General features: G+C 42.3%; 2 protein-coding genes across 2 annotated transcripts in view; both read right to left on the bottom strand.

Moving 5' to 3' along the window:
* The window catches only part of LOC147417947 (transferases/nucleotidyltransferase), a 72,410-nt gene extending 50,792 nt beyond the window's left edge, over positions 1 to 21,618 (bottom strand). Inside the window, exons 1-2 of the mRNA XM_086506448.1 lie at positions 21,414 to 21,618; positions 21,243 to 21,338 (exon numbers count right to left, since the gene is read on the bottom strand). Coding sequence (XP_086362574.1) covers positions 21,243 to 21,338; positions 21,414 to 21,494 — 177 coding nt within the window. The 5' untranslated portion in view covers positions 21,495 to 21,618. The remainder of the gene's footprint in view (positions 1 to 21,242; positions 21,339 to 21,413) is intronic.
* On the bottom strand, positions 495 to 1,787 carry LOC147417948 (uncharacterized). The gene has a single exon (XM_086506474.1). It carries the CDS (start codon positions 1,107 to 1,109, stop codon positions 495 to 497), a length of 615 nt encoding a protein of 204 aa, XP_086362600.1. The 5' UTR covers positions 1,110 to 1,787.
* Positions 21,619 to 26,910: the final 5,292 nt, after the last annotated feature.

Here is a 26,910-nt window from a genome sequence, read left to right as displayed (position 1 = left end):
TGTCAAAGACTGGGTACAAGATGTGCCACTGATGGCGTGCTCGAGGATGCTGGGGTTTTTGAAGCTGGGGATGCTGCAACTGCGGAAGTAGAGGCTTGCTGTCTTTCCTTCCATTTCGCACAGTCTTGCTTTCGATGCCCTTTGACATGGCACCCAAAGCATCTCTGCTCAGCCATATAGGCCTTTTGCTCCTCCGGTGAGAGGTAGCCACCGATAACACCGGCCTTTGCCTTTTCGTCCGGAGTCATCTTAGGCTTGCTGGGAGTGTTTGGCTTAGCCGTTTTGTTGGCTTGACTCTTCCCATTTGTTTGTTGCGAGAAAGTACTGCTGGTTGGTTGTTTTGGCTTACCATTGTTAAGCTCCAACTCCTTGTTCTGTGCTAATGCCAATGCTTCCTCGTAGGTCGCTGGTTTGAGGTTTCTGACACCGTACTTGATTGAGGCATCCAACCCTCGGCTGAAGGCTCGTAGCTTTTCCTTTTCTGTGGATCCAATCTACTGAGCCAAGGTGAGAAGCTTGTTGGAATAGCTCAAAACGGGCATGCCTTTCTGCTTGAGTTCGGCAAACACATCTTTCAATGCGGTAAGGTATTGTGGAGGGAGAAACCGTTGCTTGAAGTCTGAGACAAAGATGTCCCATTGAAACTTCGTTGTATGCGTCAAGGGGTCTGTATGCTTGTCGGCCCAATGCTGCCACCATGTGACTGCCTCATCTGTAAGATGCGGGGCAGCCATATGAACCTTATCCTGTGGGTCCTTAATTTTGGCCAACAGAAAGTGGGCCACAAACTGATGGATAAACTCATTGACTGCTCCATGGTCGATCTTACCATCATACTTGGTAAAGTTGGGTGAGTTTCGAACCAATGGTTGTGCTGTGGTAATGCTACTGGGAGTATGGGGAGCTTTAATGGCTGCCACCAATTCCGAGAGTTCTTGCTTTCGAAGGCGCCGCTCTTGGAGACGTGCCTTCTCAAACTGCTCCAGCAATTGCTGCAAAGGGTTCGCCTCGTCCAACGTACGATACGAACTCTTGTCGTCTTCCTCTGCCTCGAAGAGGGTCTCATCCACGACCGCCTCTTCAAACCCCTCTACTATGGGAGACAACATGGTATGGTGCGGGGGTGTCTATGGTGCTCTGCTTCCCGAACCTTATGCTGGAATGCTTTCTTGCAGGGCTGTAACCTACTACTATGTCATGACCTATGTGTTGGATAACAACTCCATTTGGGCAGCCAAGTCGGTGCTTTTCTCCTGGAGCATTCCCAAATATGTCTGCATGATACTCGATTGGTCTTGTATCCGAACCTGAATAGTATCAATCTGCTGCTGTAAGATGTCAAACTAGGATGACATGCGTGCTTCTGATGTTGCATTGGCTGCCTGAATGGCGGTCATGATCTCCTCAATGGTGGCCATTCCAAGAGGATGGTTGAAACTGCTACAGAAAAAAAATTTATGTGGTTCAATTTGCTCGGCTTGCCGAGTCTAAGAATGTAAAGTGGTGAAGACGGGAGCGCGCCCAATGTGCGATGATTGAAAGGGTGGGAGTGGCTTGTAACTGTAGGAAACAGTTGTGAGTCCGGGGTAGGAGAGGCCGGGTAACCCACAAAATTTCCAAAAACGCAAATCCATCGAAATCCACCGAAATCCAAAAACGCAAGTCTGCAGACGCGGCCGATCAACCTGAAAAGCTCTAATACCAATGTAACACACCGCCTACGCTATTGACTGTGTCGGCGGGTGCCCACTTGCGGAAACTGAATTGAATGTATATGTAGATAAGAGACTGAAGGAGAGAGAGAGAGAGAGAGAGAGAGAGAGAGAGAGAGAGAAAGAGAGAGAGAGAGAGAGAGAGAGAGATGGATTGCGGTAACGCAATTGCGTTACCCAGCTGCTGTATTAGAGATCCAATACACGAACTGCTTGAATGTTGAAAACGCAGATGCGTTTCCTGACTATGGAGATGCGGGTACGCGGAGCGCGACTACTGAGTGAGTCCTTCGCGAGGAATAAAACGCACAAGGCTGAATGCTTGAATGCTTGATGAATCATGCTGGAAAGTGTAGGCTAAGGTTGCCTTATGTATGCCTGCATGGTTTTTGCCCGACCAACTTTTGGCAAAAACGACATTTTTATTTTAGCCTAATTATGAATGTTTATTTAATTATGCTCTAACTTGCTCGTCCGGACTCAGAATCGAGTTCCGAAACTTGCGCTAAATGCTCCTTCTTCGTAGCTCACTAGGAGACTCTCCAGAGTGGCATACGACAACTGAAGGATAGTTTTAAAATGCATGTGCGTGCACATAATATGATTGTTAGAGCGTGTCATCGTGCATCAATAGGTGGTGCACGTGACACTTTACCCATACCCACCCGCCCGTGGAAAAGTAATGCAATGGATTTCATTTTTGATCTCCCGAAAACACAGCGTGGGCACGATTGTTTATTGCCCAGATATTCAGATTACATGGCATGCCTGAGACAATTGTCTCCGACAGAGACCCCAGATTCACGAGTTTGTTTTGGAAGGCTATGTGGGAGAACATTGGCACACTGTTGCAGTTCTCGTCATCGTTCCACCCCCGCAGACTAACGAGCAATTAGAGATTGCTAATTCAGTGGTACCAGATTTGTTGAAGTCTTCTTCTTTGAATCTGATGACTTCATGGAAAAAGGGTTTTTACCTATGGTGGAATATGCCTATAGAAACACGATTAACTCTTTGATGGGGAAGGTGCCATTTGAGATTATTGAATTTGCTACGAAAGTTCCACCCTTCCTTAGCACGAAAGATGAGATATTTCTTTGAAGCCGACCAATTCACGAGGGACTTGGACTTGGTCTGGAAGGCTTTGCAAAAACCTCAAAAAAAGGCAGCAGATTGACATCGTCGCGATTCAAGGAGAACGATCAGGTGCTCTTACATTTTGAGAAGGCACGCCTGAGAAAGGAAAAGGAAAAGGAGTGGCTTTCTCGAAAGCTTAGCATGAGATACAATGGACCTTTCCAAATTTCCAAAAAGATAACTGATGTCTCCTTTAGACTAAAGTTGCCCGACACTTGGAGACTTCACGATGTTTTCATGTGAACCTCTTAAAGCCTTTTAAAAGCGATGTGCCCGATGATGGGGAGCCAGATGAGCAACCCAAATTGGAGGAAGGGTAAAGCAATAAGACGGTTCTTGGTTCAATTCAAGACCTACTCCGCATTGGATGCGAAGTGAATGGAGGAGGAGGATGAAACCAGCCCATACGGGCCGGTAGGCGTTGGCTTTCACTCGAAATTCTTTACTTTAGACTTTACGACACAAAGGAACTTCACGAATAAGCCTGCGACTGGAATTCAACACTTCAAGACAAACCACGGCCTGGTAGCTAGAGCGCTACCAAGCAGACAACGACACCCTATTGGCCCCAAAGACTCTCGCCCCTTTCGGTATTTGTTTATTCTTATTATACTTTAGAAAAACTTGTAAACTTCCACAAGATGTCCCACTTTTATCGGACTGAAATTCCTCTACTCCAACCCGATTTCAGCAACATAACCACAATAGAAGTCTTCATGGACAAAATTCCAAGCAAACATTGACTTTCCACGCACTTTAGAGCTCTTTGCAAAACCTGGCGAGAAATTGCAGCTCGCTGAATTCTCTGTTTTTTTGCGCTCCGATCCGCATGCCGATCACTTTTCTGGGTAGCTCTCGCACTTGTAGGGTCACTTGCTCCTTGAATTAGACGAGATTCCTCGCGGGAAATCTCTCCAAAATGGCATGTATAAGCACCCAATGCTTTCCCGAAGCTCCCCTGACAAATAAACGATCCGAACCCTTGCACCTAGCCCTCACCAAGCTGTCCAAACCTGTCCATGGTGTAATTGCAGGTTTTTGACCCAATTTCGCCAACATAATGACGCAAATATACCTGTAGGTCAAAAGTACACGTCAAGGACACTTTCCCTTGCGGTATGGAAGCTTTCCAGGGAGCTGCAAATCAATTTCAGCATGCTGTAATTTTCTGTTTTTGCCACTGTTTGGTGCCTACTGCTCCCAAGGCCTTTCTGAGGCTACCCTGGCGATTCCTTGCAGTTTAGGTGCGAAACCCTAAACCTGCAGAAAAACACAGCAAGCTGTAATTCTCAGTTTTGGACCATTTCAAGCGGAGCGAGCATGCCTACGGGTGGCTCAGCTGCTCCTGCACGCAATGGAACAGTTCCCTTTCAAATCAGACGAGTTTTTACGCAAGAAAACTCTCTGTTTTTGCATTCCTTAGCGATGGAACTGTGCGTACTTGAAGGGGATTAGCAATTAGCTAATCCGGTTCCTGTACAGAAGGTTCTTGCCTTGGCAAACGCGAGTAAACCCCCCGGAACTGTACATGGTCATCCGAGAAGCCCAACTAGTGGGGCATTACCATATGTGCAAAGGGGAGAGAGAGATGCGCGAGAGAAAATCGTTGCGCTACATAGAGCAAGGGAGAAGGCAAGCTTTCCATTAAAGCTGTGATAACTTGCACCCACTACTCACACACACTGTAGCACACACACTGAAGCAAAAATCAGCCCCCTCTCTTGAAATGGGCGCCTCCTCTTCTTGCAGACCTGGCAAGTACATGTGGAGCCGCCATGTGTCCAGTTTGCCTCTTTTGAGTTAATTCCCTAGTACCCACCAACTTATAAGTGTCGCGAGGGCAAAAATGACTTTGAATTGAGCCTACACACCCTTTTACTGCTCGGATTCCAGTGCCGATTAGCCCAACCAGCTCGTGGTGACCTGCCCTTCCCAACTACGGGTGAAACTCTCGGCCATCGACCGTTTCACACTGGCCACGTAATGTCCGGTCATTTGCAACTTCAAAAAGAGGGTCCCAAAAATTAAACAAAAATCATCGAAAAGAAACCAACAACTCAAGTTAGCAATTGCCACGTCCTCGTGACAGAGGACTTGGCAAATACTCCTCACTTGTGAATCTTTACCTTGAAGCATTTGATTTAGCATAGTCTATTCTAAATGGAACCCCGAACTCAACTTGGGCGGAATCTGGTGCAGCGGGTATGCACAAGAGGGGAGTCACTCCGCTCCTTTGTCAACAGATTGCCTCGATTTTTGATACTAAAGTCACTGATGTCTCTTTTGAGTTTCAGGGATACTGTGGGCTGACAGTATTCTGCTATATGACTTTATGAACTGGAATTCCCAAAAACAAGATACTGACTTGTTCTTGACTTGTTTAAGTGCAAGAATTGATAGACGAAATGACTGCAGCATTTCGGTCTGAACGATCTCGATAGACATGGTTGCAATAAGGATTAGTCAATCGGACATCTTTGAGGTCCCGAGTGGATCTAGATGCGATAGCTAAATACGTTGCCGATTGATCATGGTCTGAGAACCAAATCAATTTTGAATGTGATTTGTCATGTGATGTCCTGTGATGTCTAGTGATGTCATGTGATGTCCTGTGATGTGACTGTCGATCGGTACATGTGCTAGACGTGTGTTCCTAGTGCGTCGGTACTAACAGTCAGTGTCTGCTAAGACAGTTTATGGCTTCTGTCTGTTTTGCAGGCGTAATCGAGGGCAATTACAATGCTTTAAAGAGGGGGGTATGTCACAACCTAGTGACGTGGCAGTCCGTGTACACACACACCCTCCCCTTTGGCATGGGCAGTCCCGAAAAATAACAGGCTGACTGAAATGATGACGTGGCAGCAATGTACAGAAACCCAAAAAACGCGGAGATCTGCTGACGTGGCATAGCCTATACGGATCCATTATTTACGGCAGACTGCTGACGTGGCTGAGCTGTACGGAATTCCGCCCTTTGCGTTGGTAAAAAGCAATTGAAAGTCTACGTAAAAATTGGAAAGCTTTTGGGCTTTGCTTTATTTGAAAGAAGCTTTTGATTTTGAAGCTTTTGAGGCTCTGCTTTTAGCATCCCTTGTAAACCTTTATAAGTGAGGTTTGGACTCTCACTTCTCAAAGCATCTGGATGCAGAGTCTGAGAGTGAGCCCACTCCCTTGTACTTTGAGTTGTAGATCAATACAAAAAGAAATACCGAAAGGGGCGCCAATCTTGGGGCCAACATCTCTAGGCACGAAACTCCGCCGAGCCGTGTCGAATCAATTGTGAGTTGTGAACTTTTTTGAAGTGAATTCCTGAAGTGTCGCGGTAGAATCTTGACTTGGAGTGTCCAAGTCTGTTACACAAGGGCATTCCAAAGGATATATCCATCATCTCCCATTCGGCGTTGCTCTTGCCAATATTCCCGCATACGGGCAGCCTAGGCTGGCCGGTAACCTTCATGGGTATCAGCGTTTGCATTGCAAGACATTCGCTCTACGTGCATCCATCCGGTTTGCAGCTTGGTTCACACCATCCAATTGAGGCGCCAGTAACCAACAAGGGAATCCTTGCTCCAGTAGGCATTGGTCGGGACTAGATGTATCATCTCAGCCTTGTCGTCGTCCTCATCGTCATCAACATCGTCGGCAAGTCCATCGCATTGTAGAGATTTGTGCAATCAATAGTAGACCGCTCTCGCCATAGAGAGTGGGGCCTTCGGAGGTGGGTTTGACAACATTCTGGTGTCGTATTCTCTTCTCTCTCTATCTCTCAGTCTCAGCACCTTCATTCACAGTGTTTAACCACTTTGTTTGTGATCATTTGCACTCTCTCACTAAAGGAACGGAAGGCTCTCACTTCCGTAAGTAAAAGGAACCCTTGAGCACAGTTCGGAGCACTCATCTTGAGCAAAGTTAACCATTCGCTCCGCTATACTTTACATTGGTATCAGAGCTTTGGCAGTGTTCTGTATCACTCAAGGAAAGAACCACAGAAAAAAAATTTGCTTGTTGCGGTCGCACGTAACCCAAGTCCTCTTGGGCGTGTCGATTCCTAATCGTGTTTTTGAATAGTGACACGAAACCCAAGAAAGAAGGGCTTGTCCAGTCTCCCCTTGTGCCTCTTTTCACTCATTGAGAGCGGACCGTGCACTTAGCGGCCGGCCAATCAACGTGAGGTCGGAAAAAGCAACCTTGGTGTGAGCGCAAGGCTGCCAAGGGGTGTGTCCACGGGAAAGAGAAGAACTCGGGTGAAGAGAAGATCCTTCTCTAACACAAATTGCAAGCTAAAGAAGAACCTCAACAACCTCAAGAACTCAAGAACTCAAGAACCCAAGAACCAAGAACCACAAGAACCCTAGTTCCTCGTGAACTTAAGAACCCATGGCTTCAGTGTACGGTCATTATCCGAAGCGGAATGGATACTTCGCATGGAGGTGACGAGAATGGCAGTGGCGAAAAAGAATTTTCCCCACCAGGAGGTTTTTCTGACCCTCCCCCTTCCCCATCTACGCCACGGATTGCACCAACTCCTATGGAGGCTTTGGTCAAGTCGATAATGGACATGATGGCACAACAACAAGAAGCGAATCACGTTGCGATGGCACAACTAGAAAGAAAAGCAGAACGACAAGAAGCCATGGAGCGTGAACGCCAAAACACACAAGAAACCTTGGATCGTGAAGCGCGCTTGGCAGCCAAGAAACGAAAAGAAAGAAAAGCAAAACAACGGGAAGCCATGGAGCGTGAGCGTGAGCGTAAGCAAGCGCGCTTGGCGGCCGAAGAAAGACAGGCAGAGCGTGAAGCACAGAGAGAACTACGCATGCAAGAGTTGGTCCAACAGGTTCTCACCTCGAAGTCCGAGCCGGCCAAAGAGGTTGGTAGTTCATCAAGTGGCGCAAGCCGAGATTCGGACTCCAACAACCCCGTCACAGAGAAATCGACTTTCAGTAAGTATGATGGTAAGATGGATGCTAGTATTATTCATTCTTGGTTGCATCAATTTAATTCTTATTTTGCGACAACTAAGAAGATAGGCAATAGCAAGGTTTTGACGGCAGCAACGTAGATGCCATTAATTGATACCACGCATGGCAAGAGGCACAGTTGGCCATGCACCTAGAGGAAGCCGACGAAGACACGCCCCTTTCCTTCAATTGGGCCGACTTCCAAGACAAGCTCAAGGCGCGGTTTATGCCACCACAGTACCTAGCGCAGTTGAAAGAGGATTGGCGCAATCTCAAGCAGAATGGTATACCAATCATGTCTTTTTCTAACCGTGTTTTGCAGCTCGGTACCCAATTACACAAACCGGATGATAAGTGCAAAGAGCCTTTCCTTTTTGGGTTGGACAAATATACCAAGTTTGATGTAGAAGTCTTCGACCCCGCGGATCTCAACAAGGCGGTAGCTATTGCTCTCTCCCAAGAGATATGTTAGCCATGCATATTCTTTCGGTAAAGTGTTAGTAAACCTTAGTAATTTACTTTTCAGTTTGTAATTAGTGAAGGGCTTTGTACCTCTTCATTCTTCCTAGTAGTTGGCCTCGCACCTGATGGTAGCGCATTGTATGAGAGAAGGACGATGAATGCAAGGCTATGGCTATGAAGATTCTGTGTTTCTCTGTGTATTTTGTCTTCAGTTTCCATTCAGTACCCTAATCCTGTTCTGAACCTGTACAAGTATTGAAACTGTACAGATCATCAAGCATTGCCTCCTCTTTGTGGAAACCTGGAAATTCCTCATTGAATTCCTTGGTGCTCATGATCTCCTCAACAATTTCTTTCACTGCACCTGTCTCAATTTGTTCAGATTGCAAATTCTGAAATGAGTCATTTTTACTTACAGATACAGAATCTCCCACATGCATTGCCTCATGAGCTTCCACAGCACTAATCGAGGTATGAAAATCAATACTGGATTCAGGATCAATTGCATGACCTGTGACCATCTTTCCACTACTGCCTTGTTCAGTTTTACATCCCTGAGTAAATTCTGAACTTTGTTGCATCTTCAACTGCTCAAAATCTTTCTTCAAGTCATCAAATTGCTTTTGCAAAAGAACATAATCTTCATTCTGCTCCTCCTTTGCATAACTTTGATAGGGAATATTCACAAGGGAAAACATTTTTCTTCTGAAGTCTAACCACAGCTGGTCACCCTGCTTTTTGACTTTATTCTTCAAAATTTCTACACCATGTGGTAAGAGGTACCAGCCATTCAATTCTATTTGTCCTCCTCAGACATATCCCTGATCTTTGCTTCTAGCTCTTGACAGGCTTGGACTCTACTCAAGAGTATACTATTCTCTAACTGCAGTTTGGAATAGTCCTGAGCTAAGACTTCCAAATGAGGATTCAAACTGGACATCCACTGCTCTTTCCAAATCTGAATCTGTTATGAAGATTTCTCTTTTCTCTCCAACTGTGATCTATAGAAGTCAACAGAGTTTTTAGCAGCAGCTAAATCATCTTTGAGTTCATGAATTATTCCCTCTTGCTCCTCAATCAACCTACTATCTTCTTGACTCCTCTTTGAAACACTTTGTAAATGAACTACTTGAGTTTGCAACTGAAATTTTTCCCTCTGCAGTACTGAATTGTTGAGTTGTGACTGGGATGCAAAGTTTCTCACCAGATCAAGAGCTTTATAAACATCAGAAATTCCAATTTGTTCACCAAATTTACCAAATTGTACTCCCTCTTGCAAGTCTGGTTTGACCTCTGCTACGGGGCTAATAAGCTTTTTTCTTTTGAGTTTCAAAGAAGACTTAGGGGAAAACATTGTTGCAGCGTCAGCTTTCAATGCAGGCTTAGGAGTTTCAATGAAAGAATCCATATCAGTTTCAAAATGATCACACAAATTTCTCCATAGATCTTCCTCCACCTGTTTTGTTGGGGTAACTTCCTGTCTTGCTCCTGAGGATCTGCTAGTTTCTTCTTTTTGGTCTCTGCCTGAGAACTGTCTGCTTTATTATCCTTGTTTCCCTCAAGATGACCGCCAAATACAGAATCTTTAGGAGATAATCCACCTAGGGTTGTCATACTCATTGCATGGATTTGTAAAGCAACAGAAAATGCTCCAATCTTGATAGACCTATCCCTCCTCTTTTTCTTCTTATAAATTTCTGAACTAAGCCTTTGAAAAAGCAAATTTACCCAACCAATTTTCCTTCTACCCTCTACAGCATGCAAGAGTGCAAAATTCTCTTTTGAGATATACTCCAGCTTTATAAGAACACATACCTTTTCTAAAAACCATTTCAGTTGTTGAAATCTAAAAGGATTCTGAAGTTTGCTGATGGGATAATATCCTCTCTCACCCTGAGCTTGACCAAATTCTTTGTTTATCAGTGCCTCACAAGCTCTGCCAACTGAATTGTTTTCCTCCCAGTCGAGATAAAAAACAATAGAAATCAGTTCAGGGCTTAACCAGTAATTACCAAAGATATTCCCCTTTGGGTCATGTACATGACTCAGCAAGGTCATAAGAGAATCATTGTTCTTCCAGTGCTTCCATGGAAGCCAAGCAAACTGAAGAAGGTCAATCTTCTGCAACCATTCTTGATGTGCCATCACAGACAAGTCAAGCTCTTGTCTCATCTCTAGGAAGGTGTAGCAACTGGACTAGTGTCCATTGCCAATGGAGATGCGTCAAATGGTGTTAAGAGTTCTTTATCAATCACAATATCCTCAACTGCAATAGCCTAAGCTCTATGCAAAGCCTTCCTTGCTAAACGCCGTGTCCCAATTGCTGTGTGCTCTTCAAATTCTTGAGTAGGGATAGTAGAGGAGATGTCAACAACGAGTGGCTTCTTCGACATGGCTAAGAAGCGCAAGAAAACGCAGCAGAAGAGGTACAGAAAACGCGCGTAGGAGAAAGCTTTGGTGTGTTGACAAGGATAAACGTCCAGGTAACATTTAAAAGTAGATTTGGAACTCACCTGACATGACATTCCGACATCCACCTCACAAATCTCTACGGAAAATATTCCATGTGCTAAACCATGATTATTTTTACTCTCTAGGAGATGATTCACACCCGCAAAGGGTTTTAGCCTAAAGCCATTAATTGCCTTTGGGAAAATTCTGCCCCGAGCATCTGCCAGCAAAAATGTTGAATCTCCTATCTCTTCTACTATCTGAAAAGGCCCCAAGTACCTTAACTTGAGCTTACCAGGTCTTTTACCAAGTCTGTTGTTGTACATAAGTACCCAATCACCTTCTGGAAAAGGATTTGTACTTAATGTTCCTGTCCACCCAAGCTTGTTTTCTTCTCTGAATTGCTTCAGTGATATAGGCTGCCTGAATTCTGCTCTCCTCTAATTTCAGTAATTGTTCCTGCCTGCAAACTGAAGACTCATCTCCTGACAATTTATACTTAAGTACAATTCTCAAACTTGGAAAAACAAATTCCATAGGAACCAATGGCTTCCAGACCATACACCATCTTAGGTGGTGTCATCCCTGTGCTAACCTTAAATGCTGTCATGAACACCCACAATGCTGAATCTAGTTTGGTATCCCAATCCTTCTTGTTTTCTGAACAATTCTCTTAAGGATCCTCACTAGAGTTTTGTTGGTGGACTTTGCTTGACCATTAGCTTGTGGATAGTAAACTGTGGACTTCTTGTGGATAATCAAGTCATATTCAGCAAGCTTCCTGATCACTTTATTGATGAAATGTCCACCCTGACCTGAAACTAATTCAACTGGACATCCAAACCTGGTCATTATGTTTCTGTAAAGGAACTTGGCCACATTTTCTGCCTTGTTATCCTTCATTGCCTGTGCATCTACCCACTTGGTACAATAATCTGTTGCCACAAGAATATACTTATTGTCTGTAAATTTTGTTGTTGACTTCACACGGCCCACAAAGTCTAATCCCCACTTCTGAAAAGGTTCAAGTGGTAGAATAGGCTGTAAAGGCATCCTATCAACATTGAGAGGTCTATCATCTCTCTGACAAGTTAAACAGGACTTCACAAACTCAAGGGAATCCTTAAAAACTGATGGCCACCACAAACCTGCTTGTAACATTTTCTATGCAGTAATCTCTTCTAAAAAGTGACCACCTGCATTACCTGAATGGGCTTCATTTAACACTGCATGTTGTTCAAACTACTCCACACATCTCCTGAGTATCTGATCAATTCCCTTTTTGTACAAGACTCCCATAATCACTGTGAAGGACCTGCTTTGCCAGGCAAGTTTCTTTCTCTGGGTAACCACCATCTTTCTGGGTAAAACACCATTAAGAAGAAAGTATAACATATCTGCATACCATGAATCTTTGTCTTGAATGACTTGAACTGGAAATAGGTTTGCATCAGGTAATCCATCAATTTCCTGATTGGGAACTTCACCTGTAGCCAATCTGCTCAGGTAATCTGCAATAACCTGTTCTTGGACTAGTATATGAATGACTGAATAATCAAACTAGTTTATGAACAAAGCAGTAGTGGAAAGATGGTCACAGGTCATGCAGTTGATCATGAATTTATTAATTTTCATACCTTGATTAGTACTGTGGAAACTCATGAGGCAATGCATGTGGGAGATCCTATACCTGTCAGTAAAAATGACTCATTTCAGAATTTGCAATCTGAACAAACTGAGACAGGTGCAGTGAAAGAAATTGTGGAGGAGATCATGAGCACCAAGGAATTCAATGAGGAATTTCCAGGTTTCCACAAAGAGGAGGCAATGCTTGATGATGAGCAAAAAGGTGCAATGGGACACAAGCAAGGACCTGCATGTGAGCTGTGGTGTAAGCATAGGAATGAGAGAGGTATTCCAATTGTGAATTTCAATTCCCCAAATGCAGGCGCTAGTTCTTCCAATGATGGTAGAATGAAATCACCACCTCAAGTAAATGCAGTGTTTTTGAAAGAGATTGACACTTCAGATGAAAAACAGGGCAGTCAACCATCAGAACCTGACAACAGACTGTTTACTGAGGAAACAGTTTACTGAGGAAAAGAGGAGGAAAGTTACCAAAACCATACATTGATTCTGTACACACTTCTCAGTGTGATTGCTCTCATTGTATTCAAATTGAGGAAGTATTTGACAAACCACAGGAAGCGCATACCCTTCACACGACATTTATGCCATTCGCATGCAAGTGCCTTTTTCATAAACCAGTTTGATTATTCAGTCATTCATAAACCAGTCCAAGAACAGGTTATTGCAGATTATCTAAGCAGATTGGCTATAGGTGAAGTTCCCAATCAGGAAATTGATGAATTACCTGTTACAAACATGTTTCCAGTTCAGGTCATTCAAGACAAAGATTCATGGTATGCAGATATATTATACTTTCTTCTTGATGGTGTTTTACCCAGACAGATGGTGGTTACCCAGAGAAAGAAACTTGCCTAGCAATGCAGGTCCTTCACAAAGATTATGGGAGTCTTGTACAAAAAGGGAATTGATCAGATAATCAGGAGATGTGTGGAGCAGTTTGAACAACATGCAGTGTTAAATGAAGCCCGTTCAAGTAATGCAGGTGGTCACTTTTTAGGAGAGATTACTGCAAAGAAAATATTACAAGCAGGTTTGTGGTGGCCATCAGTTTTTAAGGATTCCCTTGAGTTTGTGAAGTCCTGTTTAACTTGTCAGAGAGATGATAGACCCCTCAATGCTAATAGGATGCCTTTACAGCCTATTCTACCACTTGAACCTTTTCAGAAGTGGGGATTAGACTTTGTGGGCCCTGTGAAGCCAACAACAAAATTTACAGGCAATAAGTATATTCTTGTGGCAACAGATTACTGTACCAAGTGGGTAGAAGCACAAGCAATGAAGGATAACAAGGCAGAAAATGTGGCCAAGTTCCTTTACAGAAACATAATGACCAGGTTTGGATGTCCAGTTGAATTAGTTTCAGGTCAGGGTGGACATTTCATCAATAAAGTGATCAGGAAGCTTGCTGAATATGACTTGATTATCCACAAGAAGTCCACAGTTTACTATCCACAAGCTAATGGTCAAGCAAAGTCCACCAACAAAACTCTAGTGAGGATCCTTAAGAGAATTGTTCAGAAAACAAGAAGGATTGGGATACCAAACTAGATTCAGCATTGTGGGCGTTCAGGACAGCATTTAAAGTTAGCACAGGGATGACACCATTTAAGATGGTGTATGGTCTATAAGCCATTGGTCCCTATGGAATTTGTTGTTCCAAGTTCGAGAATTGCACTTCAGTATAAATTGTCAGGAGATGAGTCTTCAGTTTGCAGGCAGGAACAATTACTGAAATTAGAGGAGAGCAGAATTCAGGCAGCCTATATCACTGAAGCAATTCAAAGAAGAAGACAAGCTTGGGTAGACAGGAACATTAAGTACAAATCCTTTTCCAGAAGGTGATAGGGTACTTATGTACAACAACAGACTTGTACAACAGCAGAAGGTGATTGGGTACTTATGTACAACAGCACACTTGGTAAAGACCTGATAAGCTCAAGTTAAGGTACTTGGGGCTTTTTCAGATAGCAAAAGAGATAGGAGATTTAACATTTTTGTTGGCAGATGCTCAGGACAGAATTTTCACAAAGGCAATTAATGGCTTTAGGCTAAAACCCTTTGTGGGTGTGAATAATCTCCTAGAGAGTAAAAATAATCATGGTTTAGCACATGGAATATTTTCCGTACAGATTTGTGAGGTGGATGTCGGAATGTCATGTCAGGTGAGTTCCAAATTTACTTTTAAACGTTACCTGGACGTTTATCCTTGTCAACACACCAAAGGTTTCTCCTACGCGCGCTTCTGCACCTCTTCTGCTGCGCTTTCTTGCGCTTCTTAGCCATGTCGAAGAAGCCACTCACTGTTGACATCTCCTCTACTATCCCTACTCAAGAATCTGAAGAGCACACAACAATTGAGACACGGCGTTCAGCAAGGAAGGCTTTGCACAGAGCTCAGGCTATTGCGGCTAAGGATATTGTGATTGATAAAGAACTCTCAACACCATTGGACGCATCTGCATTGGCGAATGGACACTAGTCCAGTTGCTACACCTTCCTTGAGATGAGACAAGAGCTTGACTTGTCTGTGATGGCACATCAAGAATGGTTGCAGAAGATTGACCTTCTTCAATTTGCTAGGCTTCCATGGAAGCACTAAAAGAACAATGATTCTCTTATGACCTTGCTGAGTCATGTACATGACACAAAGGGGAATATCTTTGGTAATTACTGGCTAAGCCCTGAACTGATTTCTATTGTTTTTTATCTCCACTTGGAGGAAAACAATTCAGTTGGCAGAGCTTGTGAGGCACTGATGAACAAAGAATTTGATCAGGCTCGGGATGAGAGAGGATATTATCCCATCAGCAAACTTCAGAATCCTTTTAGATTTCAACAACTGAAATGGTTTTTAGAGAAGGTATGTGTTCTTGTAAAGCTGGAGTATATCTCAAAAGAGAATTTTGCACTCTTGCATGCTGTAGAGGGTGGAAGGAAAATTGGTTGGGCAAATTTGCTTTTTCAAAGGCTTAGTTCAGAAATTTATCAGAAGAAAAAGAGGAGGGATAAGTCTACCACGGTTGGAGCATTTCTTATTGCTTTACAAATCCATGCAATGAGTATGACAACCCTAGGTGGATTATCTCCAAAAGATTCTGTATTTGGCGGTCATCTTGAGGGAAACAAGGATAATAAAGCAGACAGTTCTCAGGCAGAGACCAAAAAGAAGAAACTAGCAGATCCTCAGGAGCAAGACAGGAAGTTACCCCAACAAAACAGGTGGAGGAAGATCTATGGAGAAATTTGTGTGATCATTTTGAAACTGATATGGATTCTTTCGTTGAAACTCCTAAGCCTGCATTGAAAGCTGACGCTGCAACAATGTTTTCCCCTAAGTCTTCTTTGAAACTCAAAGAAAGAAGCTTAGTAGCCCAGTAGCAGAGGTCAAACGGACTTGCAAGAGAAAGTACAATTCGGTAAATTTGGTGAACAAATTGGAATTTCTCATGTTTATAAAGCTCTTGATCTGGTGAGAAAATTTGCATCCCAATCACAACTCAACAGTTCAGTACTACAGAGGGAAAAATTTCAGCTGCAAACTCAAGTAGTTCATTTACAAAGTGTTTCAAAGAGGAGTCAAGAAGATAGTAGGTTGATTGAGGAGCAAGAGGGAATAATTCATGAACTCAAAGATGATTTAGCTGCTGCTAAAAACTCTGTTGACTTCTACAATCACAGTTGGAGAGAAAAGAGAAATCTTCATAACAGATTCAAATTTGGAAAGAGCAGTGGATGTCCAGTTTAAAATTTAAATACTCATTTGGAAGTCTTAGCTCAAGACTATTCCAAACTGCAATTAGAGAATAGTGTAATCTTGAGTAGAGTCCAAGCCTATCAAGAGCTAGAAGCAAAGATCAGGGATATGTCTGAGGAGGACCTAGAATTGAATGGCTGGTACCTCTTACCACATGATGTAGAAATTTTGAAGAATGAAGTCAAAAAGCAGGGTGACCAGCTGTGGTTAGACTTCAGAAGAAAAATGTTTTCCATTGTGAATATTCCCTATCAAAGTTATGCAAAGGAGGAGCAGAATGAAGATTATGTTCTTTTGCAAAAGCAATTTGATGACTTGAAGAAAGATTTTGAGCAGTTGAAGATGCAGCAAAGTTCAGAATTTACTCATGGATGTAAAACTGAACAAGGCAGTAGTGGAAAGATGGTCACAAGTCATGCAGTTGATCCTGAATCCAGTACTGATTTTCATACCTTGATTAGTGCTATGGAAACTCATGAGGCAATGCATGTGGGAGATCCTGTACTTGTAAGTAAAAATGACTCATTTCAGAATTTGCAATCTAAACAAATTGAGACAAGTGCAGTGAAAGAAATTGTGGAGGAGATCATGAGCACCAAGGAATTCAATGAAGAATTTCTAGTTTTCCACAAAGAGGAAGCAATGCTTGATGATGAGCAAAAAGTGGCAAAAGGCATTGCAGATACAACAATTCCTGTAGATTTCAATCAGGAGACAGTAACCCTAAAGGAGCCCAGTGGGGAGTTGCCAGGGAAACTGATGTCTAAATGTTTAATAGTTTTTTTCAACACTAAGTGGGAAACGGTAGTGTTTCATTGGGTATAGTAATGCACTTGTGTACCTTGGATTTGTTTCCGGGCACTACACTTTGTTTTACTTTATCTTGTGAGCACTAAATTTTGATTAACAAGAGATTTATGGAAAACAAGTCAAAAGCTTTTTGGCTTTCAAAAACTTTTTGCCATCGGGCTGTGCCAGGTGTTAGCCTTACATATTCTTTCAGTAAAGTGTTAGTGAACCTTAGTAATCGAGGTCCAAAGAACCCCCACAGGAAGTATTATGTGTACGAATGATTAGTCAGCACGCATTGTTCGAGTGTTTCATTTGTGATGCTTTCCTGTATTTTAGTCACCGTCCTTATGTGATCCCTTGCACGATGAACACGATTCACTCATGAATGAGCACCGATGTATACAAATTACTCATGAAATGATGAAATGTTTGCACCCAAGGAATTTACATTCCATGTCTCTTCCTTGGCATGACACAGTGTCCGAAAGAGCACAAGAAGGATTGAGCATCAAGCATACGCATTTCCATTGTGTTTTGCTACAGTTGATACAGTTAGATCAGAAAGACAAGTTTTGACCCCATTGTTTATGTGTGTTTGATGAACGGTTTGGCACTCCGTCACTTTGTTCATCTGCATTGCATGCACAGTTTTTTCGAAGGAATAGTATTTTTCCAGTCACTTTACATGGAATGGGTATGTTCATGTTTTTTGTGTTGGAAGTGGTTTCAGGAATTTTCATCCTTGGAGATTCTTGAAGGAGGTAGATGCATGACTATAGACGAAGTTGAAGCATTGAAGGAGCCACAGATGACTCTGTGTCGCTTTCGGCGCGGCCCAAAGACGCAAGCTTTGCATACCTTTATGAAGTTCAAGTATCGCACGACCGACACATCAGAGTGGGCACGCAACGAATCCTTCCCGGGATTCATCCAGACGCTGTTGACGATCTCCCTCGACCCCATACAGTTCGGTACCAGTACCTCACTTTGAAAAGGAGGGGATGTCACCTGACACATATAACCCTATGTGTACGTGGACAAGCTACTTCATGACAAGGGTTCAGTTCAGTTTAGTCAGTCTAGAATAGGAAGTGATCTGACACTTTTGTGAGTGTTCGCAGACCGTGCATGCCCAGGCACTTAGATTAGATGCATATCCTCTGGTTGCACACAGCATGATCATCAGATTTCCATCAGAACCCATTAGGAGCATTTTTACAGTGCATAGACCTATTTTCCCTATTTGTGACATTTTTCACTTATTATTTTTAAGTGACTTTTGTTGGGAACTAGGTAGGGAAAATTTACCAAGCATGTATATAAGTAAACCTAGCGCTAGCACAATCTAGCAGAGGAGGCAACAGGAACCAAGGTTCAATACGCACCTTCTCAGCAAGACCCCCCCCCCATCAGTAGATCTAGCATTTTTGCATCTGAAGGCCTAGCGTTTTCATCCACAACATTAGCCTAGCATTTTGCACAGCAGATCAGCCTAGCGCCAGCAAGACACAGCAGATTCCCCTAGCGTTTTTGCATCTGGACAAATTCAATCCCTAGCGTTTTTGCATCAGCATGGCAGATCAGCGTTTTGCAGTTCCATCGCGACAAGATCACCTTTAGCACCAGCGTTTTCAGTTTTCAGCATCAAGATTCCGCAATAGAACCCCCGAACCTTGCAGATCTCACCTTCCCGCAAACAGATCCTCGCCGCACGGTCAGATCCAACGCAGTTTGCAGATTCAGCCCAGAAAACACAGATTTCAGCATCTGCGGTTTCAGCGCATCGTCGTTGCATTGTCGTCATCGTTGTCGTCACCAACATAGAGTCAGAATTCAGCAGATAAAGATTTGCAGATTTCAGCCATTAGAGTTTTCAGATTTCAGCCTTGTCGTCGACAAGTCCATCGCATTGTAGAGATTTGTGCAATCAATAGTAGACCGCTCTCGCCATAGAGAGTGGGGCCTTCGGAGGTGGTTTGACAACATTCTAGTGTCGTATTCTCTTCTCTCTCTATCTCTCAATCTCAGCACCTTCATTCACAGTGTTTATCCACTTTGTTTGTGATCATTTGCACTCTCTCACTAAAGGAACGGAAGGCTCTCCCTTCTGTAAGTAAAAGGAACCCTTGAGCACAGTTCGGAGCACTCGTCTTGAGCAAAGTTCAACATTCACTCCGCTACACCTTACATTGAAGAACGGAGCCAACTTGCAGATCCCAGCCAAGGGGCCTAAACCCTAACATGCAGCAGCAGCAAAAGAAGCAGAAGAAGTTCCCACCAACTTATGGGACCTCGTCCAATGGGGCCCAAGTGACTTATAGAGATTAAACAAAGCAAGACGCACTTGCAAAGAGCTGATGTGGCACCTGTACAGATTTCCGCAAAACGTGCCAGCTGCTTTTGGCCCACACGCTTTTGAGTTTGAAGCTTTTCATGGAGCTCCTTTTTATAGGCTAAGGGCCTTTAAATATGAGCCAAGGGCTCATTCTCTGGCATGCTTCAGTGTGAAGGTGCAAAGACTGGAGTATCGTTGTTCTACTGAGTTCAAGCAATATAACGAAATACCGAAAGAGACGCCAAGGTTTGGGACCAGTGCTCTCTTGGGGTGGAATTCCGCCACTTCTCGTCTCGTGTGTCGTGCACTCTCTCTTTCAGTTCAATTGTTATTTGAAGTGCATAAAGTTATTCGATCTGTTCTTTCCCGTGGTGCCCGTCCCTGTGACAGTGGTATCAGAGCTTCAGGCGTGTGCTTTTCTGATAGCGCACCGGTCCTATCAAAGAGCAGACAGAGAAAGACGATGCTAAGGGATTTCACATAAATTTTATTAAAGAAATTTCATGTCCCGTGTGAAATTTTATTAAAGAATCTTCGTGTCCCTGTGAAATTTTATTAAAGGATCTTCGTGTTTCGACCCCGGACTTATAGCTACTCCCACCCTTACCTCATCGCGCACTCCCGTCTTCATCACTCTGTCTTACAAGGCATAAACACAAAGAATAATTTGCCATGCAGTGGTGGATGTCTATAGCTACCAAGCTGCACACTCCAAGGACTTGGCAAGCTTTCAAGAAAAAAAATTTGCCCAAAGTTATATGCCTTCAGACATCTTTCTAGAGTGTAGTTGCTGGCACAGTAGTAGCCTAAAATGCTTGCCATGGAAACCCTAGCAGATTACAACTTGGAGTCTTTGGACATCTGTCAATAGGTGTCTCTTCTCGGGTTGATAACCTAGGAGGTCTAGTGTGATTGCTATGTCTTGGGGCTACCATCACCGCCACATGGACATTGGTTGTCCAAGAACTTACAGACCATGCTGCGGTCGGCTACAACCTTATGGAAGAAATCTAACCCTAATTTTGGTGCAGGTTTCAGGATGGAAAGCCAGTTGTCTTTTCGAGCTCGACTGATGAGTGACTCTTTTGGCTTATAAACTAACCAAGGGCCAGCATTGAAAATAAACGCAAGCTGTCTTGCTACCAGTCTCCTACAAAATGCATGCGGCAAATTCCAAAAATGCACTCCTCAGTTCCTCTTTTGTGGGAGCGCTTGCTCCACCTCTTCGCACTCTTCTAGATCTCCCACGATTACCAAGCCAATAGCTTTGATACCATGTCAAAGTCTCAAAATAAACAATGTTAAGGCATATAGAGAGAGAGAGAGAGAGAGATTGCTCGAACCAATCAACCCCGCAATAGATTAGATGATGATCACAATGGTTGCTGGGGGTTCTTATATAACCCTCAAATGAATTGTCATGTCAAATAAGTATGTGCATATATATATGACACATGCAGATACTCATACATATATATATCTCGCAAAACACTTTCTCACACACCTCACCATGGTCATACCCTCGCTCTCCTCTTACATAGTTTTTTAAATGATTAACCAGGTGTTTCTATATGAACTTGTTCTGCTACTATGGAGAAGACAATTAAACCAAGAGATGCATTATTCTAACACCTCGAGGGAGGATAGCAGAAGCACTATAAGTGGCAAAGTTTGTTGGCCAAACACAAATTCTGCATAAGCCCTTTTGCACAGAAGAAACACCTATTCAAGAACTCGTTAACATAAGTGTTAACCAAGATGTGGTGGGTGCCAACCACTTCATTATAGGGTGTAAGCATCCTACAACAAGTGCCCATGTTCCAGCATTAATCATCACACTGTCCACTGATGATAGCTCAACACGCACTGCTGAAATAGTATTACAACTACTCTAGACAACATACTGATAGCTGTCGTCTTCAGTTTGAAAAAATTACAAACAGAAGCAATGACAGCACAAGCATGAGGTAAAAAAAGCTGACACTCACAATGATAAGATTTTTAAGGTTGCTTGACTCTAAAAGCTCCAAGGTGTAGGAAAGCAAGGGGCAATTGCCCACTAGCAGCAAAGCTTTTGGAACTTCCTGCAGAGATCGCACGGAAAAAAGTATATGTAAGACCAAAGCAGACAAAACAGACAGTGAACAACATGAACGCACCTTGGAAACGAGTGGGAAGAGCTGCTTGGGAGTGCCCCCCGCGAGCACCACCACCTGAAAATCCATATGCTGACCCATCATAACCTGCACCTCAATCGCGCTTCAGCGTGCATGAGCCTCCGCGCTCTCCTCTCTAGGCTAGTGGTTAAGCGCTCCCATGCCACAAATCAAATCAACAGTAGTGTGTGTGAGTTTAATCAAACTCATTTTAATCAAAAAGTTAGCCTCAAACGACAACTTTACAAGCTTGCTATGATAGAAGAGAGGATGTAGCTAGCCTAGTCAATAGGCTCAAGAACACCATCAAGCAACTCACATACATCCAAAATGAAGTTCCCAAAGGTGACAAAGTGGTCTTACTCTTGAGTGCACTCCCAACATCCTATGATCACAAGCCACTATTCTTGAAGAGAAGGAGCCACCTCCACCATTCAAGGACATCATCAAGTGACTCCAAGCCGAAGAAAAAAGGCAACAAAATGGTTCACCTTCAAGGGGAGGAGCATATACGGTCATTAAATCCAACACCAAATGTTGTACGTGTGGTAGAATAGGCCATGTCTCGATCCAATGATTGTTACATGAACAATGCTTGCAAAATTTGTTGAAAGAAAGGGCACCCACGAAGCCGGTGCTACCATCAAGACCAAGACAAATGAAGAAACAACAATAGCAGTAGCAGTAGCAGTAGCAGTAGCAGTAGCAGTAACAGCAGAAGTAGCAAAGAAAGAAGCACCAACAAACCAAGAGGAAGAGTCCATGTAGCAAAGGAAGTACCATCAGCTAAAGACAAAGACAAAATTTCCAATACTGTCGCAATTGTGGCAAATATTCTATGAGACACAATCAATCAATCATTTTAATAACCATTGAGAAATTTACATGAAGACTCCGGCATATCCTTTGCACAAGGACATCCAAGGACATCCAGCATATACAAAGGAGTGCAGTTAGAGCTAGGGGGCTTCATTGGTAAACTAGTATGTAACCCGCGCGTTGTCACGGCTAGAAAATGCATGTTTTCTATTCTTACAACTACAAAGGTGGGAAATTATATAGACTCTATTTTTCTAAATGTACATACTCTTTTGCGTTTCAAAAAAATCATTCACAACAATTATGATCTATGGATTCTCAAAAAAAAAAAATACATGCAAGAGGCAGCAAATATTCTTTTAATACCAAGCTTGGCAAGTTCTCACATGTTAAGTAGGTTCGGTTGTAAACCTCTATCCCTCAAGGCTCGGGCCTGAGCTTGAGGCTGATTTGTATATATGTTGGTGACTATATAATACAATCACTCACAATTGTGAGTTTTGAAAAAAAAAGGATTTTTTAGCCCTTATTCAATGGATGTAGGAGTGCTTTATAGCTATTGAGAGAGAGAGAGAGAGAGAGAGAGAGAGAGAGAGAGAGAGAGAGATTAATATTTATAAATATTAATCTATGTGTGATTAATATTTATAAATATTAATCTATGTGTGATTAATATTTATAAATATTAATCTATGTGTGATTAATATTTATAAATATTAATCTATGTGTGATTAATATTTATAAATATTAATCTATGTCTCTCTCTCTCTCTCTCTCTCTCTCTCTCTCTCTCTCTCTCTCCCCCCCCCCCCCCCCCCCCCCCCCCCCGCGCCCAAAAAAAACTTTAAATACTAAGTACCTTCATATTTTGTAGGTTTTCTTACCTTCTGATTTAAAATTTAGAGGTAGCGTTTCAAAATTTGTAGGTGACATTCCATTTTTTTCTCGATCTTTTGCTTTCAAGTCATGAAGTCTCCAACATTTATGGTGTTACACACACACACACACACACACAAAGTCTAATTTTTTTAGAAAAAAGAGAGCTACATAGGGCCTTCCAACTCCATGATGAAGGATAATTTAGCCTTAAATAGCTTCTCCAAGGAGCTAGTGCACATCTTTGGCCAACATGGAAGACGATCATGCCTATGTGTACCACATCTCAGAGATGCAATTGGCCATGGACGTGCAGAAGATATGTAGTGCCATCGCCACCCAATGAGCCATCTTGTGAGGAGTACCATCACCAGTTGGTTGCACTCACATTGAGCTCGTATGCTAAAAATGGAAGATTCCAAGCATTTAGAAGAGGTGAAAAGAAGCATAGCTCATGTTTTCTCATTGGATGACTTATACATTAGACTCGACATTCTCGAGTCCATGGGATTGGCCCCTAACTTGATGTAGGAAGAGATGAAGAATGGTTTACAGACATCAAAGCATGTTGTTAGGCTGCTAGCCTTCAAAGGATTAGCTCCATACCCATCCCACATTCAAGCAAACCAATAGTTCAACAAACCATTAATGTGTTAGCCTGCAACCTAGATGAGGGAGAATTTTCCTCTTCATCGTCATCTTTAGATGCTAGATCAATGACACCTTCAACAAATGATGGAAAAAGGGCTAGGTTTAGTCCAATCACACTTAGAAATGTATTTGAGTGTACGCTTACTATAATCATATGTAGATTCTCTAAGTTTTTTGGAAAAAATATTGTGTATTTGAGTGCTAAAAAAACCTAGGTTTAATGTGATCCCACCTACAAAATAAAACCTGCAAATATAAATTTCTCATGCGTAGGTTTTCCAAGTTTTTGGAAGAAAGTTTTGTGTATCTGAATGCTAAAAAAACATATGTTTATTGTAATTTGACCTACAAATTTTGAGATTTGCCTCTAAATTCTAGATTTGAAGGTAAGAACTCCTACAAAGTTTAGATAAATTTAGTGTAAAACCCATCAGATACAATAAATTTGCCTCTAAAATTTCTCATAGGTAGGTTTTTTCAATTTTTGAAAAAAGCATTGTGTATCTAAGTGCTTGAAGAAAATCTAAGTTTAATGTAAATATAGTAAATTTGCCTGAAAGTGACCCTAAAGAGTAAGAACCCCTAAGAATGGGGGTGCTAAGGGCCACATAAGTGCATTCCAAGAGGCTCATTTAAATATGGTGTACATATTGACCAAAACATTTGAACCAGGATGGTTTTTTTAAAGAGCCCCTCAATAGTCATTTTAGTTTGTTTATGCCAAATACTTGCATGATGCTACATGCCTTTGAGATATAAGGATACAAAATTGTATCCGGACACGAGCCCTCACCTTGCCTCATGTGAAAACTACTCAGAGCTTCCTTACCCTCACCCTTCTCCTTCTAGACATATGCGGCATCCTAAACTACAAACATTAATACCATCGAGAGCTTGTTGTGCATTTTTCAGTACATGATCACACTTAGGGTACATGTTGAGTATAGCAATTTCAACCATAATCTGTTTTTTGGGCTTCTCCAAGAGCCCTTGATAAGAATCTCATCATGAATTCTTTCATTCATGTCAACTTCTAAAATGTTGGCATTGGATAATACTAACATACCTTCAAGGTGCAAGCCAATGTTGACATCATTTAGGCCATTTAATAAGCAGAAAAAAAGCTCGTTCTACTGGCATGCGAAGCAGGTTACTTGGATGTAAGTTTCTAAGAAAGGAAACTATGAGTGATGACTTCTCACGTTCCTTAGTGAAAGCCCGAAGATTGACACCGACAAAACACACTCTAGAGGGATCCACAAGGTAGAGACCTTGAGGAGTTGCAAGTTTTACTGAGTTTGGGACCAATTAGTAGGGATGAGTTAAAAATCAGAGAGCACGCATTGAATCATCATCATGCATGCAAATTGAGAAAATCAAACTTGAAAGCCTTCAACTATAGTAAATTTTCTTCTAAAATTTCTCATACATAATCATTTTTTGTAGAATTGTCCCTTGATGGAAACCTCTAAATTTAGTAAAAATCTTCAAATTTTAGATGCAAACCTCCAAGCTTTTAGAGGGAAATTTTAGGAAAAATCATATAAAAATCTTCAAATATAGTACATTTCCCTCTAAAATCTCTCATATAGAGGTTTTCCAAGTATTTGGGAAAAAGCGCTATCTCAAGTGCTCGAAAAAAAACCTACGTTAAGTGTAATCCCACTTACAAATTTTGAGGGTTACCTCTAAGCAGGATAAACTATAGATCAAAGGGGAGGTATACAATCATCATCATACACATAAACTAAAAAATTTAAATATAAAAACCTTCAATTATAGTAAATTTGTCTCTAAAAGTTTATCATATGTAGGTTTTTCAAATTTCAATTTTTGGGGGGATTCTCCAATAGCCCTTGATGGAAACCTCCAAATTCGTATAAACCTTCAAATTTAAAAGGAAAATTTCCACATTTTAGAAGCAAATTTTAGGAAAATCACGTAAAGACCTTCAAATATACTTTTCTCATATGTAGGTTTTCCAAGTTTTTGAAAAAGAGCACTATATATTTGAGTGTTGGTGCTAGGAAAAAGGTTAGGTTTAGTGTAATCCCATCTACAAATTTTAAATTCTAGATTTGAAGGTGAGCAAACCCACGAAGTTTATAAAAAAGCACTATGTATTCAAGTGCTCAAAAAACCCTAGGTTTGGTGTAATCCCACCTACAATTTTTGAGATTTGACTCTAAATTCTAATTTGAAGGTGAGAATGTCTGTGAAGTTAATAGGGAAAAACCTAGGTCTAGTGTAATCCCACCCATAAGTTTTGAAATTTACCTTCAAATTCGAATTTGAAGTTGAGAACACCTACAAAGTTCAAAGAAATTTAGCGCAGAAACCTTTAAACAAAGTCAACAGTTTACTCCGCCTTCCGTTGTTGTTAACCTGCAATTGCTCGCCACCCGTCCTAGATTTTCTCCCTGTCCTGGATTCGTCAACTTGGGCTTACTCGTCTTTGTTCATGACTAGCTATGGGAACAACTACTCTCTCTCTCTCTCTCTCTCTCTCTCTCTCTCTCTCTCTCTCTCTCTCTTTCACACACACACACACACACACATAGGTTGTAGAAAATTATGCTCTCTCTCTCTCTCTCTCTCTCTCTCTCTCTCTCACACACACACACACACACACACACACACACACACACACACACGGGGCCTTGGGTACGCACATGTGCTCGCTCAGCTAGGTTGGACTCTCTCACAATTGCATTGTAGGTTGATATTCGAGTCTCATACACACACATAGCCAACGACCAACTGCGTTGCTTCTCTCTCTCTCTCTCTCTCTCTCTCTCTCTCTCTCACACACACACACACACACACACACACACACACACACACACCCCACATGCACAACATGGACATGAACACACGCAGAAGTAGCTTTTGCAGATCGAGATTGGTTTGAGACCTTCAAGCGTCGAGGTCGTTGAGCTGTAGTTATTTCATGGAGTTTCAAACATGGACGGTTGTGTAAGTTACAATGGATGACATGTGGGAGGCCTCTCCTTACTTGGAAAATTTAAGCTCAAATATATATGTATAGATTTACTGTAAAATTATTTCGATCAAGATTTTTTTTTGGCACTCTCTTTGAAGCCTCTCTCTCTCTCTCTCTCTCTCAAGTTATAGTGGATGACACGTGGGAGGC

Source organism: Adiantum capillus-veneris, chromosome 30 (assembly GCF_014529385.1).
Source record: "Adiantum capillus-veneris isolate H3 chromosome 30, ASM1452938v2, whole genome shotgun sequence".
Lineage (NCBI taxonomy): Eukaryota > Viridiplantae > Streptophyta > Polypodiopsida > Polypodiales > Pteridaceae > Adiantum > Adiantum capillus-veneris.
This window is presented reverse-complemented; position numbering and strand designations above follow the sequence as displayed.

Coding starts and splice junctions, on each gene's coding strand:
- LOC147417948 (XM_086506474.1), bottom strand. CDS start 1,109: ATGTTGTCTCCCATAGTAGAGGGGTTTGAAGAGGCGGTCGTGGATGAG.